Source organism: Festucalex cinctus, chromosome 18, assembly GCF_051991245.1.
Source record: "Festucalex cinctus isolate MCC-2025b chromosome 18, RoL_Fcin_1.0, whole genome shotgun sequence".
NCBI lineage: Eukaryota > Metazoa > Chordata > Actinopteri > Syngnathiformes > Syngnathidae > Festucalex > Festucalex cinctus.
This window is the reverse complement of record NC_135428.1, coordinates 19037605-19055609: the sequence shown is the minus strand read 5'-3', so window position 1 is coordinate 19055609 and position 18005 is coordinate 19037605. Positions and strand designations below refer to the sequence as shown.

Below are 18005 nucleotides of genomic sequence, written 5' to 3'. Positions count from 1 at the left end.
TACATATATATATATATATATATATATATATATATATATATATATATATATATATATATATATATATATATATATATATATATATATATATATATATATATATATATATACATATATATACACATCCATTTTCTTGACCGCTTATTCCTGGCGCCTATCTCAGCTGGCTCTGGGCAGTAGGCGGGGGACACCCTGGACTCTGAGGGTCTGACAAATCACAATGAGTGGTCGCTGGATCGCGCAGCAGTTTCAGACAGCATGTCCAAACAAGACCAGCCCACCCCCTCGAAAAGGAGCCATGTATCGCTTCACTGGAATTGGTAGCTCAAGGTAGAATAAAAGATTAAACAGTAGTAAAAAAAATGCGCTCCTTGATGTGATGGAGTCGTGACATTTTTGGCAATACAAGCCTGATAGTCAAAATTAATACATCCATTTTCCACAGAAAAGCAAGAGACGGGCTTTAATCAAAACAGCGAGTAATAACCATATTAGGCGATTACTATTATTATTATTAGGCGGGAGCGCAAACCGTCAAAATGACTGCTCTGGGAGATCTAGTTGTTTTAGAATTCTAGTAGTGCTAGTGCTAGCCCCAACTTTTGCCTCTACTCAACCCTCGTGAGGATAACCGGCTCAGAGAATGAATGAATGAATTTTAAAACCAATTCAGTGCACAGAGTTGAAGCCAATCAGAGAATGTAGAGACAGGTGTGACTGAGTGGTGTTGTCAGTCATTTGAAGGCAGACACCACAGCCACGCGGGGAACATCCATCAGCATTGGTTTCTGTTGTACATTGCAAAAAATAACATAGCCTGGTAATGTTTAGTTTTGTACTTCTTGTTTGTATAAATGGCAGATTAAAAAAAAAGTTTTAGAACACAATTTGACTGGTTAATGACTCAATCGAATTCAGCAGAAGACTTACCTGCGATGTGCAAGGATGCATTACGGCTGATAGCTGTTCCTGCACTGTTCCTCGCCACACATGTGTAGGTACCCTCGTGCGAGTGGCCACGCCCACTCCCACCCACACTCAGGAAGAAGAGCCGATCATCTGACAAAACCATGGGCTGTAGTTGGCCATCTCCCTTTGCTATCTCCAGTGGCTGGCCGTTGTGCAGCCACTCAATGCTTGGCTTTGGGTTGCCATCCACTCGGCAAGAGAATGTAGCCGGTTTCCCCAATTTCACCACAACATCAGAGGGCGGGTGCACGATGCGGGGTGGCACATCGTCAGCACAAACTCTGGCACCTGTTTAAAAAATAAAAATAAACAAATAAATACATCAGTTTTTGAAGAAGTATGGAATATCTCCATTTCTGTTTTCAATGGCATTCTTCCTCTGTTTGAGTGCCTCTTGCCAATTGTTTAGAACAGGGGTGTCAAACTCATGTTAGCTCAGGGGCCTCATGGAGGAAAATATATTACCAAGTGGGCCGCATCGGTAAAATAACGGTATATAACTTAAAAACGATTGCCGTCAATTATACGCAGATTAATTGGTGTCGTATTTAACACGTTTGACGGTCTATGATTTAAAAAAAATAAAAAAAAAATAAATAAATAAATAAATAATAATAATAATAATAATGATGATAATAATAATAATAATAATAATAATAATAATAATAATAATAATAATAATAATAATAATAATAATAATAATAATGATAATAAACAAACTGTAACTTTAAGTTGTGTGTAAAATAATGACATCCAGGACAATTCCCCCATAAAGGGCATTGCTCATCTGAGGACTGCTTGTGAAGTACAAATTTTATATATTTTGATTTTTTTTTTTTTTTACTTTTCAAAATCATCTTGCGGGCCGGATTAAACCCCTTTGCGGGCCTGATCCGGCCTGCGGGCCTTATGTTTGACACCCTTGGTTGAGAACATATGGAACTAGAACAGAGCAACTAGATTTTGGAATTGATGGAAAAGAAAATTGGCATTCGTAGAAACAGGCTTTGGTAGCCATGTGCTAATGTTGTGAATGAAAATGACTGGTCATGGCGAGCAGAAGCAGTGTGGTATGTACAACCGTACCGATTTGAGCCAGACAGATATGTCTTTTACACATTCGAGAAATATTTTAACATGTCGAAAAGTGGCATAACGTTTTACCGTAAGAAAAAGTAGCATAACGTTACTACTGAGACTATTTTGTAGCGCTAGTTCGCGATTGTTTGCCGCAACTGGCAACTTTCCTGCGGTGAATGTCTCTGATTTGCCGTGAATGCTTGTTGACATTTACAAGCGGTTATGAATAACACAAATGTGCACATTTAGGCCATTTAGGCGGTCGCAACGCGCAAGCCGTCTCGTCGAGACCAATTAGCGGCCGGTTAGCATCACAAAGTCACGTCAACTATGTGGCGAGTTGCCAGTCACGGCAAAATAACCACCGCGGATTGTAACTTTGCAAAACAATACACGACCGCTTCAGTATTATCCAACCACCGTCTGCTTTATCATATCTGTCCTCTTGTAACCAAACAACCTCCACACGACAAATGAGTCTCCCACTTTAGGCACCAAAAATACACCGGTAATATGGTAGAAGGTATATTATAGCACATCTCTAATTGAAAGGATAGGAAGGAAGGCTAAATCAAAATAAACTGGTAAACTTTTATCTTTCACGTTTGCAGTCATGTCACACACTGTTGGGACTGATCTATTATTTTTAAACAAGTTGCAAATCCAGCACTTAGGCCTATCAAAGACTCAGGCGAAGGAGGCAACCACTTCTTCCGGATCGTTGTTTCCCCATTGTTCTCCACGGAGCGCATGCGAGCAGGAAAAAAAAAAAAAGATGAACATCTAGCTTCTCGAATTTCTGTGGGTGTGACAAACCTTTAGCTGAGGCAGTGGCACTAACCCGAGGGGGCGGGGTCGAAAAACATTTTGGTGTCTTGTTGACGTCAACAAGTCACGGAAATGTAATCTGCCTGTTTTAGAAAGGATAAAGCTAAAGAAGTCATCCCTGGTTGGATTATAGACAGGCCGGAGATGCATATTATTGATACAAAATCCCGCTAAGTGCATTTTCATACTGTGGGACCTTGAAGGCGGAACACGGTCTACTTTCTGTTAGCAAATTGCCAGATGCGCTGGAGACACGACAGCTGTGTTCGCCAGAACGCCCAACAAGGCGCAACCCATACCCTAACACTGGAGAATTGTGTTGAACCGCCATGAAAATCGAGATGCGGACATTTTTACACCGAGTGCACGTGCGTCAGTCTACGAAGTCTGGAAGAAATCAAAGCCTGGATGGCTTTAAATTTCTTGAACTTCAATGAGAAGAAAAGAGAAGTTATGGTCTTTGGTCTCAGCGGCTCTTCTCATCCTGCCGACTTGGGTCCTCTGGCACAATATCTGAAGCCAACAGCCTCAAACCTGGGTGTCAAGATGGACAGTGACTTTAAACTGGACCGGCAAATTGTTGCTGTTGTCAAATCCAGCTTGTTTCATCTTAGAAAGCAGGCTCAGGTCAAAAATCTCCTATCTCAGCAGCACTTAGAAACGGTAATCCATGCCTTTGTTACATCTCGGCTGGATTACTGTAATGCACTTTATTTTGGGATCAGCCAGTCCTCCCTGCAGCATCTCCAGCTTGTCCAAAATGCTGCTGCTCGTCTCCTTACTGGTGCCCATAAGAGGGAACACATAACCCCTATTCTGGCCTTTCTTCACTGGCTGCCCGTGAAATTTAGAGTCCACTTTAAGATTCTTCTATTTGTTTTGAAATCTCTCAATGGTCTTGCCCCACCTTATCTAGCCGAGCTCTTGCACCCCTACACACCTGCCCGGTGCCTCAGGTCAGCAGACCAGACTCAATTGGAGGTGCCGAGGGCTAAGCGGAGGCTTAGAGGAGATCGAGACTTTTGCTGTTGCCGGTCCCTCCCTTTGGAACGACCTACCACTAAATATTAGGCAATCCCCCTCGTTATCCTCTTTTAAAAGAAGTCTTAAAACACATCTGTATTCTTTGGCATTTGGCGCACCATGAGACTTGTTCTTGGTGTTTTGTGATGTGTATGAGTTTGATGTTTAGTCTACTTATTTATGTATTTATTTATCTCTTTATTCACTACTTCTTATTTATTTACTGATGTAAAATATATTTACTTGAAAAAAAACAAAAAACACAAAACAAAACTGTAGTCGCACTTCAAAATGTTTGCTTTGTTCTTGTTTACTGCAAAACTGATTTTCTGTACAGCACTTTGTATACAGCAACGCCTGTTCTTAAAGCGCTTTATAATTAAAGTTGAGTGAGTTGAGTTGAAAATAGTCAGTCTTACTCCATCAATGAGCCCGCTAACTAGTTAAGTTAGGCCTAAGAATCTTTTAGTTTGTGAAATATTTGAAGATGCTGCATTTGGTATGAACAGTGAATGAATGTTTATGTAACTGTATCAACGCATATATGCAAATATGCAGTTATGGGACTGCTATTGTGGATGTAAACGTTGCACATGTCATTACACCCTATGACAATGCTACAACATATTAGAATGTACACAAAAACACTGCACATTCCTTGGAAATTAGTTTTTCTACCAGATATTTTGAATAGCATTGGATAGATGTGTTTTATTGTAGTTTACCTTTAACTCATTTAACACCTTTTTTTTTTTCGATTAGTTAAATAACTGATAAGAAAATTGGCCTACCCACCCATATTACCCAGCCCTAATCCAAAGCAAAAAGGTTATTATACCCTTTTACCAACAAACAATGTTTGCAGGGTGTGCAACATGAACGCCATTGTTTGAATTTCCTGCAAAGTTGGATGACCACATCCACGGAAACGGGGGTGATGATCGGCTTCCTGATAGAAGAGGAAGCCCTAGGCACTCAGGAACAATTGAAGAACCTGGGAACTAGAAACTTGAGGTGTTTATTTTCAATCAACTTGATCACGCCTGTAAACTGGTAAACTTAAAATTGACCAAAAACATAAGTGATTTCAATGTGGATAAGTTTAATTGTTGAACTAATATTTCTGCATTAAAAGACATTTTAAAACTACTAGATTGACAACTCATTGTTCATTTTGCTCCAAATGAACGTAAGTACAAAACTGATGAGATCAAATCGAGTGTCATTCAACAGCTACTGCACACTCAATTGCTCTTTCATTCGTGAGAAGCGGAAATGCCTCAAATAACAGACAACAATACCCTACTTGGCCACATTGTCACAGTAACTCCACATGGAAAGTTAACAAAAAAATAATAATCTTTCAAGTATCAATGTAAGCCTTTTATTATACATAAATGTTATTCAAAACACTTATACTGAAACTTATACTCAAAGGATTTATTTTTTTTATTTTTTATTTTTTTTTTATTTATAGGGTGGACTTCCCAACACCCTAGGGCCAGTCGATTTCCACTCAGTGTACACACACACTGATGAAACATTGCCAGTAATTAATATTTACTAAATAAACAATTACAAACACATTTAAGTTCGGATTGAAAAAAAAAAGATTGTTGATTACACTTTACATATTATGTTGACTTATTAAAATGACCTTACACTTGCACACAATATACGTTATACCAGCCATCAGCCATATCATTGTTAATGTATTATTAAAACAAATCAACAGCTCATTTAATGTGGTGACAACACATGTTACAAGAAATAATAGCACAGTACTGAAGTAACTTACATGGCAAAAGAAGTGCAGTTATCACATGGAAGAGCGTGAAATCACCTCTAGACATTACTGCAGTCAGTCCAAGTCAAGTTAAAACAGTCTCCACATTCCTGTCAAGTTTTGTTTATACTCTGCATTACGGTAACACGCAGCCAATGAGCTGCAAGGGCAGATTTCAAAATAAAAGCATTTTACATAAATACAGGGAAATCGATGCTTTGGATGAAAAATAATTACAGAAAATACCCAGTCTGTTATTATGCAATCATTCACTTCTGGGACAAATTAGATTAGCTGTTGATCGAACCCAGGAAATTTCATTCAGATCTGATGTGGCATTTTAAAATTAAAAGCCCTAGGAAATCTACATATTTGATTGTATTTATTTATATTTGATTACACCTGATTTCAGCAGAATATTAATTAATATTAGTTCTGGTTTCACCAGCGTTATTATAGTTTTGGATTTTTTCATTTTAGTTAATTTTGATTTCGTTTTGTTTATTATTATTATTATTTTTTATATAATTTAGTTAGTTTTAATTGGTTTTCAAGGTGGTTCTGTTAGTTTTTGTTATAGTTTTAGTTATTTAATAAATGCTTCGTTCTAGTTTAGTTTTAGTTAGTTTCAGTATTAGTTTTATTTATCTATTTATTTATTTTTTTTATTTTTTTTAATGTGTATTACGGAGCCCCTAAAGTGACATGGGAGAAAAAAAAATAAATTAAAAGTTTCTCGTCCGGACGAGAAACTTTCTCGTCCGGACGAGAAACTTTCTCGTCCGGACAAGAAACTTTCTCGTCCGGACAAGAAAAGTTTCTCGTCCGGACGAGAAAGTTTCTCGTCCGGACGAGAAACATTTAATTTATTTTTTTTTCTCCCATGTCACTTTAGGGGCTCCGTACTTGTGCGCAATATTTAAAAAAAAAAAAAAAAAAAAAAAAAAAAAAAAAAAAAAAAAAAACACCATGGGAGACGTCATCTGAAGGTGCTTTTCTATTGGCTGCTGCTGGATGACGTGAATTCTGTGTGACTCACTTCCAAACCTCCTTTTTCCGGTTAATATAAAAATAAATCTACTTTAAATCACATTTAAAATCATCCGCAAAGGCTCATGCTTTAAATCAATTACCAAAGACTAAAACGAAGGACGTTTTTGCTGTAATTACAGTTAGTTTTAGTTAGTTTTGTAAACATAAAATGTAGTTTCAGTTACTTTTCGTGTTTTTTTTTTTAAAGCATTTTTGTTTTTATTGTATTTCGTTAACAAATTTGTTTTTGAATTTTAGTTTTATTTTTTTCGTTACTTTTAGTTAACTAAAATAACCTTGGGTTTCACACATCCATTCAAGTATGTGCAGTTTAACAATATAAATTCAAATCACTTGAAGATTACTCATGGAGTTCCCCAAGGGTCTGTTCTAGGCCCTAAATTATTTATACTGTACATAAATGATAGTATATTGTGTCTCGAAAATATTCAAAAGTGTATTATTTGCTGATGACACAACTCTTTACTGTTCAGGAGAAAACCTGAAGCAGCTTCTGACTACTGTGGAGTACGAATTGAATAAATCATATCATATATCATTAAATCTAACTAAAACAAAGTTCATAGTTTTTAGTACTAGACAAATCACTCATCAAGTCAAAATTCTGGTGAATTCAATTGAAATATAAAGGGTGTATGAAAATAAATTTCTTGGAGTAGTTATAGATGATAAATTATGTTGGAAGTCACACATAGAAAATGTCAAAAATCATAGGGATACTCTATAAAACTAAGGATGTTCTGAATATGAAATCACTATACACATTATATTGTTCATTATTACCATATTTGACTTATTGTGTGGAAATCTGGGGAAATGCATATAAAACAAATACTAACTCTGTTTTCAAGTTGCAAAAACGACCCATAAGAATTATTAATCGATCAAAATATAGTGAACCAACACATTCACTATTTATTAAATTAAACGCAATGAAATTTTACAACTTAGTTGAGTTTAAAATAGCACAAATGTATAAAGTTAGCAACAATATACTCTGCCACAGTATTCAGAAGCTATTTGAAATTAGACACAGTCCTTATGAGATAAGGGGTTACAAGTGTCTATAAAAAACCCAAAACAAGAACAAATATTAAGCTAAGGTGTGTTTCTGTAAGAGGTGTTCATTTGTGGAATAGTTTTGGTAATGACCTTAAAAGATGCAATTAAGTCAATCGTTGAGTTTAAAAAAAAATGTTCAAATATAAAGTTCAAGAGTATTATTTGGATTAGACGTGAACCGGTACAATTGCAGAAATGGAATGAAATGTTCTTTTGATTCCACTGTGAGGGTGATGAGGGTTGTATGAGTGAGTACAATGATGTAGTGTTGTGGTGTGTTGAAGTGGGGTTGTCTACATGAGTATAATTGTACATTTTCTTTTATTGTGATGTGTTAATTCACTGTTGAAATAAGATGTAAAGAGTAAGGGGTAGGATTAGATAAATTTTTTACTTCTTCCTACTCCTTTTGGAAATGTAAACCATTTCTAATGATTGTTTTTGAGGTTTTTTTTCTTTTTCTTTCTCTCAATTTTTACTTGCTATTTGTTTGTTTGTATGTTATGTTTACATGTCCAATAAACTTCAAACTTCAACTTCTATAGGCATTCTGAGTTGCTACCAGATAGATGTATTCAGATCCAATGTTGCATTTTAAAATAAAGACCCTCTTAAAAAGCTTCTTTGATCACACCATCATTTGGGAGAAAGTAGCCTGTCCCACGATTTTAAAAAAGTTATATACGAACATCACTGCTTTAGATGCATCCATCCATCCATTTTCTTGACCGCTTATTCCTCACAAGGGTCGCGGGGGTACTGGCGCCTATCTCAGCTGGCTCTGGGCAGTAGGCGGGGGACACCCTGGACTGGTTGCCAGCCAATCGCAGGGCACACAGAGACGAACAACCATCCACACTCACAAGCACACCTAGGGACAATTCGGAGCGCTCAATTAACCTGCCATGCATGTCTTTGGAATGAGGAGAATACCGGAGTACCCGGAGAACATGCAAACTCCACCCAGGAAGGCCGGAGCCTGGACTCGATCCGGAGCCCTCAGAACTGGGAGGCGGACGTGCTAACCACTCGGTCACCGTGCCGCCCTGCTTTAGATGCACAAGGGCTAATTTCCAGCTTCCAGCCTTCACACAACAATAATACAGTACATGAACATCACTGCCATGACTGTTAACACAATCCACATAGGAGAGAAACTAGATTATCCCAGGATTCCACACAGTAACATTTAGTCAAGTCTGATGTTGCACTTAAAATAAAGGTCTTTGAAATCTGTATCAGATCAATCAGATCATCAGAGACTGCAATATTGGGCTACTGTAGTATGACATAAACATTGTCCAGTTGCTAATTTTTTCAACCTCATCAAAGACAACACCTTTTGTCCTGTGAATCACCACAGCCATTCATGACCATGTTTAGCAACCAGATAGCCTTGACAGGGTAATATTCAGTTTTGAGACCTTGCAGCAAGTGATTGATGTTTATTTTTGATCTGCCAACTTGGGCGCGATGACCCCGACTTCCATCAACTTTCCGGCTGCAACAAAAGGTGTGGTGAGATAAAGAATAACTTCATCCTCTCCAAGCCTTTTGCTGCAGCTCAATACAATCCATGACACTAAGACAAGTCTGAAGGAAGGAACCCTCACACACGATGTAGACTAATGATCAAAACACACACTGGAATGGGGAAGGATGGTGGGACGGAGAAGCAAAAGAGCGAATGAGCCCCAGTGGAAATGTACTGTCAAAATAAAGCAAGAGCACACAGAAGGTGAAGTCCTCTTCCAAGGTATATAGGAATGTTTAAACTAAAGGACATAAGTCACCATTACTTTATATATCAATCCAGTTTGGTGACGATCTGGATAAGAGTGATGATTTCTTCTTCTTCTTCTTCTTCTTCTTATTTTCCATCCATCCATCATCTGAGCACCTCTCACAGGGGTCGCAGGCGTGCTGGAGCCTATCTCAACTATCTTCAGGCAGTAGGCATGGTAAGCCCCAAACTGTTTTCCAGCCAATCCCAGGGCACACATAGCAACTATTCACACTCTCAGTCTCATGAAGCGATAATTTAGAGTGTTCAATTAACCTACCATGCATATTTTTTGGAATGTAGGAGGAAACTGGAGTACCTGGAGAAAACCCACACGGGCACGGGGAGAAGATGCAAACTCCGCACAGGAAGGCTGGAGCCTGGAATTGAACCCGCAGCCTCTGAAATTTATTATTTTGCTATCGAGTTGATTGGGTTACCAATGGAAATGTTCAAACCAGAATCATAGAATCAACATCATCATTCACCAAGAAGCAAGCTACTAACGAACAAACAAGAAGACACACAAACTTAAGTACAAAGTTATATGACTTATTGACACTTGTATTAATAGTTGAGGATTGTGACGGTCTCTGCTTTAATGTCTAGTGGCTTTATAGTTATATATGATCCTTATGACATTGCCAAACAACACATAATGGTGGGCCAAGACACGCATTTCAAATATAAAAATAATTTCTCATATCTGTAATTACAATAACACTGTTCAACAGATTTTGAGTCTCAATTCTTTGGGAGTCCTATAAATGATGAAGATCAATATAGCATTTAGCAATATTATTCTGACTGATTATGGGGGAAAAAAAAAAAAACATCCTTGTCAAAATTTGAAGCTAACATGACTCACCATTTTTAAATTAAGTACTCACCTTTTTTGTGGTGTGGCCTGCTCCTGAGAGGTGCATACTTTTGTCCAAGAGGATTGTGTAAATGCGCCTTTATACGGGTCTTGTACTTCTTATTCTCCAGTTCTGATGGACAGAGATCTTGACATTTGCACATCTGAGAGTACTCAGCCCAAGTGTAGAGCCATGACACATAGAGTAGCCATGCACTGACATTCATCTTGAGCCTGAAAACCCTGCCAGACCAAAAATCTGCATTGGTTCTACTGCGACACCCATGCAGAGTGAATGACTAACGTTGCAAAATTCCAACCCACATACGTATAAGATGATAATCCATAAACATGCCGGAGGACCCTTGATCTCACTCTCTTTAATTTAGCTCCTCTTTGGTCCCATTCATCCTCCTCATTGGGTACTTTTTCCTTGGGGGACAGAAAAGAGGAGGGAGAAGTTGGGGGAAACAAAGACCCCCACCCTCAAAGAGAGAGATTCCGAGCGCATGCTGAGAAAATAGGGAAAGGGTCCAAGGGGTACTGTCTTGTCACACATGTATGCCATTCAATCTGCATAGGATCAGACTGAGGCTGGGGGGTGGGAGTCAAAGAAGGTTCAAAAGGTGGGTAACACAGAGAACGCTCTCCATTGTATTTCAATGAAAACACATTTTAATTGCACTAGGTTTGTTTTAAGTCATCGCATTACGCTCTATATGTTTGACATTCTTCTGTTTACGTAAAATGATACATTTGTCAGGTTACCATAGAGAGAGAAAAAAAAGAAAAAGTTTTTACCACGTTTTAATACAACAATTATAATAGCTATCCCGCACGAAAGGCCGACCTCCCACCAGTACACTTGCTGAGCAAATTTGTAGCTGCCAGTCCACACACAGTATGACGCTCATACATCATGTTGTCCACGTAACTAATTCAACCATGTGACAATGCAGGGGTTTCAATTCAACACATTTGGTTCATTTGCTTGGGCTCCTTAAGGGAAAGGCTTGAAATAACTTTTTTTCCTTTGCAGTGCAGTTTTGCTCATCAACTACTTTGGAGGAGCAACTTTCTAATAATGAGGAGCAACTTTTTTGCAGGTTAATCTTAGACACTTGAAGCAAGGGTTTTATAATCATCCATCCATCCATCCATCCATCCATCCATCCATCCATCCATCCATCCATCCCCCCCAAAAAAACAGTATCGGAACACTACCTATAACGCTGGTGCGTCTGCTGTCGCATTGGGAATTCTCTGGCTCACCTTTTGCTAGCTCTCTCTGCATCCCTGCAAGAGGACATGTGGATGCTGCCGTATCCTTCAGTGAAGAGCTCTCTATAGCGTTCCTGTGGAGCCGGGGGAGCTTTTTGGTTTAGCTGCAGTGGGGGCACTGGAGAGTTCAGGTAGGGCTTGTGAAACCAGGCAGCAAATTTCCATCCTTAATAGGTGTCTTCTCCCAAAGAATAGACCCAGGGGTCCCTCTACTTTTCTTTGTTCCCACCCTTCGCCTCAGTATCAGTCCATGGGGCGCTATGGCCCCTAGCGGCCCCCACAGAGGCCGGCTGCGGACTTTTGCTCTTCTGCCTGCTTACCTCCAGGGCAGCCCCAGGCTGCAGGTCCTACCCACCATAACTCTCGAGTCTCTAGGGGCCGGAGGTCCAGGGACTGAGGCCTTGAGGGCGGCGTGGCTCAATGGGTATGGTGGTTGTCTCTCAACCCAGAGGTTGTGGGTTCGATCCCATGCAATTGTGACCACATCAAAGTATCCTTGAGCAAGATACTGAACCCCCAATTGCTCCTAATGCTGCGTCATCAGTAGGTGAATGGGAAGTCAAAATGTAAAACGCTTTGAGGGCCTTGTAAGGTGGAAAAGCTCTATATAAATGAAGTACTATTTACCATTTGGGGCCGGTCGTAGGTCACTTTTCCCACCATCAGCAGCTCACTGGGCTGTTTGCGCCTCAAACTCATATGTGGTCTCCATCTTGACCAATGGGCACAAGCTTCAGTTCCGGTGCAGGCCCCCTGTCTCCTGTCGGGTCAGGGAAACCGCCATCACCATCCCGGCAAAGGCCTTGGCATTGTATCAGGAGCTGTCCACCCTGTAGCCTAAGGACGCGATCAAGGGTGCACCCCAGGGGCTTCTACTCAACCTACTTCCTTGTGTCGAAGAAAACTGACGGGTACTGACGAATACTGGACCTCGGGCTCAATCAACATCTCAAGGTATTGCAATTAAGCATGTCGACTACAACCAATGTCTTGCAGACGGTCGCCCAGGGGGAGTGGTTCATATTTATAGACCTGAAGGATGCTTATTTCCACGTCTCTATCGCACCTCGACACCAACAGGTTCTCCATTTTACCTCAAGAGGCTGTTCCGTGTGCTCCCTTTCTGGCTCTCCCTCGCCCCACGGGTCTTCACTCGGTTTGTGAAGGCTGCTCTTGCGCCCCTACAGTCTGTGGGCATGAATGTTTTCCAGACCTTGATGACTGGCTCATCTGCATGCTGTCGCAGGTTCAGGTGGTCCAAGATACCGCCGATCTCCTGTCGGATGTGGCCCGGTTGGGCATAGGGTCAATTTGCCCAAGTCCACTCTAATCTCCTCTCAAAGGACCATTTTTATTAGGTGACATTGGACACCAATCTATGGGATGTGTATCTGCCAGGGGATCTGAACCAAATTACTCTATCATCGGGATCTTCCTCCAGGACAGTTGTGTCTCCACCCAGAGGTGGTGTGCATGACTTTGGGTGGTTTCGACAGAGAGGGAGTCGATCTCTTTGCCTCCGAAGACTTGATCCACTGGCCCCTTTGGTTTTCCCTGAGAGAAACCACTAGCCCTCTGTGGTACATCTGTGGCCATAGTGCATTCTTGACGCCTTTCCACCACTCCCTCTATGGCTGACGCTTCAGAGGGCTCTTCAGGTTTTCTGGTCGGCCCGGACGTGGTTTCTACTGCCAGAGCATCCTGTCACTTGGAATCCTAATGGTTGCAACGAGATGAGTCCGTATGAAATGAACCTCTGGTGACACCGGAATTTATACCTTTCTAGGGCCATCCAGTGGTCACAGGTGACTATTTTGGTATGCATAACTCGAACTGTGCATGTGCGAAGGGAAAATTCAGCGCTTGAAGCAATGCCTCTGGTGGTCGTCTGGAACTCATAGAACCATAGATAGCTATAACTTTTGTTTTCTGTAAACAAGCAGCAAATGGAAGTTATGAAAATTGCTAAGGGTCAAGTTGAAGGCTTCTGCAATTTTAAATTGTTTATCAAGGCAACCAGCCACCAATTGATCATAATTTTTCATACTTAATTGCAAATTTAAATACAGGTAAACAACATGTCATCCAGTTTTCTTAAACTGTGATGGCCAAAAACACATAAACTGGTGACTTGTACACAGTGTTGCCGGTAACGCGTTACTTAGTAACGCGTTACTCAAAAAAGTTGCTTTCTAAAGTAACTAATAGTCTAACGCGTTACTTTATTCTACAAAGTAGTCTGATTAAAGTTACTGTCCAGAGAATCAATGCGTTACTCCACATTTTCATGAAGAAGGCAAACTATCTCACTGTTGTAACAGTCACAAACAACTACTGCTAACTACGAAGATGAGGCAGAAGTCATTGATCACCACACTGAATTCAGCCATGGTCTGGTCATGAATGGTTTGCACATTCAAAACAAAAGTGATGATACTTTTACTACTAGTTTTATTAACCAACAGGCACACAACACAACAAAAAAAGTGTGCATTATGGACCATAAAAGTGGTAAAAAAAATAATTTATTTCCATCCTCAACTGGTCCGTGAAGCATTATGGGATGAGGTCGTCTCCGCCCTCTCGCCAGGGGGAGTGACGTCAGACAAGTTACGTTTTCAGTAGGGGTGGAACAAAAAAACGATTCGACCGAACCATCGTTCGTCAAGGGGAGCTAAACGACCGTATCGGTTGCGAGTGAGGCTTTATGGTTTTCATAACAATAGCAAGATTTCTGCGCCGTGCTCTACTTGTTTTGTTTACATTTCAGTAGCATAACCATTCAAGCTACTTCCGTGTTTCCGTGCTTGCGACACGGCGCGCGCGCGCGCGCGCGCGCGCAACGAGTGACAACATACAAATGGAGACAGTTAGCAGAAGCCAGTGCCGTACATCTCGGTATTTCCCATGGCTATCGAGTCCTCTCGGTGCACTTATATGTCCCGGGCCGGCGTTGGTACTGCGCGCGAGCCAAAAAGAAGAACTCCCGTGACGATCCAATGCATGGATTCAAACGACACAGGTATGTCCCACAGCCAACACACCAGCTAAGCTAAAAGCACACTGCAAGTATCTCATTTCTCAGTTTGTGGCTCCCTGTCAATGTCTACAACTAGCATGAGCAGCAGATAGGAGAACTGAGACGTGCCCGCGATTACGACAGCCCAAAAAACAAAATATAAACAGTAGTGATTCTGTGGTCATCATCGTGTCTCAGATTAAAAAAACAAAAAAAGATGTCATACATTAACCAAAAATGAAAGTGATGACAAAAGAAAAAAAAATTGTTCAATACAAAAATTGTTGATTAAAAAGGGAAATGAACTTTTGGAAATATTTTTGCATATATTAAGTGGTTAAAATGTGTTTGATAGATTTATTGTTCCATAAGGTGGCTTCATATTTCTTTTGGCTGGACGGTAGGTTTATTTCATGTCTTAAATTTATGTTTCTGAAATACTTCACAATGTGCAAATATTCTGTTTAATTGTGTTGGTGTCTGTCTAAAGGTTAAATATTTATATTTAACATTAAATTATCAACCTTTTGTTTTCCTGATCCTTATTTTGAAGAGAAAAAACAAACAAACCAAAAAACAATTATAACTGTCAATAACTACTAATAAATATTTAAACTGATACATGTGTACACACTGGAATAGCGGAACAAACAAACAATAGAGGAATTTAGGGGATTTTCATTTTCAACCTGGATAGATTTTTATTTTTTGTTTTATAAAAAGTATTTACGTTACAAGAAGTCAAGAGAGACTGCCTATTTTGTTTTTCATAAAAAAAAACTTTATTTTCATGTTAAAAATGCACTTTCAATAAAGTATTTGGAACTCCGTTTCTACTGCATTATTTTTATGTTGAGATGGTGTTATCGGCAGCTGCTGAAAGTAACTAAAAAAGTAACTTTTAATCTAACTTTGTTACTTTTAAAATCAAGTAATCAGTAACGCAATTTAGTTACTTTTAAAACCAAGTAATCAGTAAAGTAACTAAGTTACTTTTTCAAGGTAACTGTGGCAACACTGTTGTACAACCGTATATTTAGGGAAGTCAACATCTGGTCAAATCTGACTGACCCACAAAATTACTGATTGTAATATGAGGTAGAAGCTAAGTGCCCTCGTGGTAGTGTGTCCACCCTGAGACTGGGAGTTTGTGGGTTCAATTCTTAACCAGGCCATACCAAAGACTATCAAAATGGAATTGAGGGGTTAAATGATTCCTGAGTGTGATGCCTGCTGATGCACACCGCTCCCTCAGGGGATGGGTCAAATGTGAAGAACAAATTTCACCCCACTTGGGTGTGATAAACGAGTGGTACTTCAGAACATTTTTAACTTTAGAATATTCAACAGTTGTAAAGTCAGTCAGAATCTGTTAGTTGACAGACATGCTGGGCTTGTGTACTGGAATGAATGCAGTGTGAAAGGGTCTTTAATCACGCTTTGGACAGCAAACTGGGCAACACAATGTAACAGTACGCAACACATGGTAGATATTGTATGCCAGTTACTCTAAATCCAAGCTATGTCCACGAGTGACTTGTTTATCTTACAAGTAAAACACAAGGACAATTTACCTGCTTTCATTGAGGACTAAAGGCATCTAAATATTCACATTTGAGAGGCTGGAAACCTCGACAGTTTGGTTATTTAGTTCTTTTGCCACTATAGAAAGGAGCAGTTGGTACAAGATGGCTACAGAGCAAGATCAAGTCCATGATTAACAATTCCTGTAGATTTGACAACACTTTTGCAAAAAGAGCATGTTTCAGTTCAGGGACTGCTATGACCACCCATGCTGTTTCTGTTCTTTTATCTTTATAGCCACTGGCTTTCCCTAAGCTTTGACGGTATTAAATTAGTTCTTCAACAATGTTAAAATAAACCACCACTCCACTGATAAAGATTTCTTCGTCCTACAATAGGGTGCCATGTTCAAGCAGCAGAGGGCTGGAGGTGAGCAACCTGACTGCTAATCTGAGCATTCAATTGCTCCTTAGGAAACCAAATGGAGCTATTCCTTAGAAGAGAAAGAAATAAAAAGCCTGCAGCTACTCAAGGACGGAGGGAAAATAAACAATTGACAACAGAATGCACAGAAAATATTTTCTTTTTTGTCATGGCTTTAAACATGGTGGAAATGCCCAAATGGTAAACATTTGTGTCACCTCATAGTGCACACAAAATAGCTGTATTTACCATACTTTCAGGAAGACTGATAAACATTGCTATATGGATGATTTAACTTGAACTGAGACTCATTCTTCTGGGGTAAGTGCGCCAACTTTGGTGTCCGTGTCTACCAAACATTAATGTATTTTTGTAGACTGAGAGCTTGGTGGGGAGATGGTGGCATACATATCACAATCAGAGGGCAACTCGAATTTCTGCTCGAGTGCATCTGAATGCAGAATCTACTGGAGAGGAGTGCACCACATCCCCTTTGCCGTTTTCAAACTTCACACTCCCGAGCTTTCGGCTCACACCTCTTTACCCTTGCATTGCTCTTTCTTCCATCTTCCCACCCCCGTCTCTTTATATGTCCAGCTGGCTGTGCCACAAAGACTTTGTCCCCTAGTTTCGAATGATCCCTCAACCCCCCACTTGCTTTGTTCTGATCATTTTCCCACTCGCTAGACACAGAGTTTAGCCACAAAAAAAATCAAATGAGGAAACCAAAGGAGAAAAAAGTGGTGGGGGGCGGATAGCAAAGATTATAGCGGTGTGTTAGTCTGAGAAATTGTGTGAAAACAAAAATGTCAGCCAAGGAAGGCCTTCAGGGATTATAGGCTTTAAAACATTAAAACATTTTCTGGATTACAACCCTGAAATTCAAATGGAAACAGAATGACACTTAATTCGTATGACACTCATTTAATTGAGCAATCTACACTGTCTGGTAAAATGTATATATATATATTTTAAATGTAACATATAGCTGGTTTCTCAGTACCTCTTTTCTGGTTATCATGCAGCCAGTTTCTTAAGGCAAAACCAAAAAGTATCCACGTCATGCACCCGTTTTCCAGCTTGTGTGAAAACTTGGATCTGTATTGTTATGCATGCCACAAAAGGAACACAATATAGACATGTGGGCCGGAACTAATAGGATTTGTTTTGATTCATTTGATTCCCTTTTATTATCCTAGTTGGAATTCTGCTCCACACCTCCTCAAGCTTCACACTTTTAAAAACAGGAAGAGGGCAAGTTTTTCAATAAGCTTCAAGATTCAAAAACTCTCCCTGGATAAAATATGCTCGTTCA

The 18005-nt window shown here is 39.8% G+C and overlaps 1 protein-coding gene across 5 annotated transcripts in view; it reads right to left on the bottom strand.

Moving 5' to 3' along the window:
• The window catches only part of robo4 (roundabout, axon guidance receptor, homolog 4 (Drosophila)), a 41160-nt gene extending 30321 nt beyond the window's left edge, over positions 1 to 10839 (bottom strand). For 4 of the 5 annotated variants that reach the window (XM_077505786.1, XM_077505785.1, XM_077505787.1 and 1 more), the window contains exons 1-2: positions 10475 to 10839; positions 931 to 1257 (exon numbers count right to left, since the gene is read on the bottom strand). In XM_077505786.1, coding sequence (XP_077361912.1) covers positions 931 to 1257; positions 10475 to 10670 — 523 coding nt within the window. In that variant the 5' untranslated portion in view covers positions 10671 to 10839. Of the gene's footprint in view, positions 1 to 930; positions 1258 to 5698; positions 5771 to 10474 lie in introns of those variants that run through there. The other variant, XM_077505789.1, reaches the window with a different exon arrangement.
• Between the last annotated feature and the right edge of the window lie 7166 nt (positions 10840 to 18005).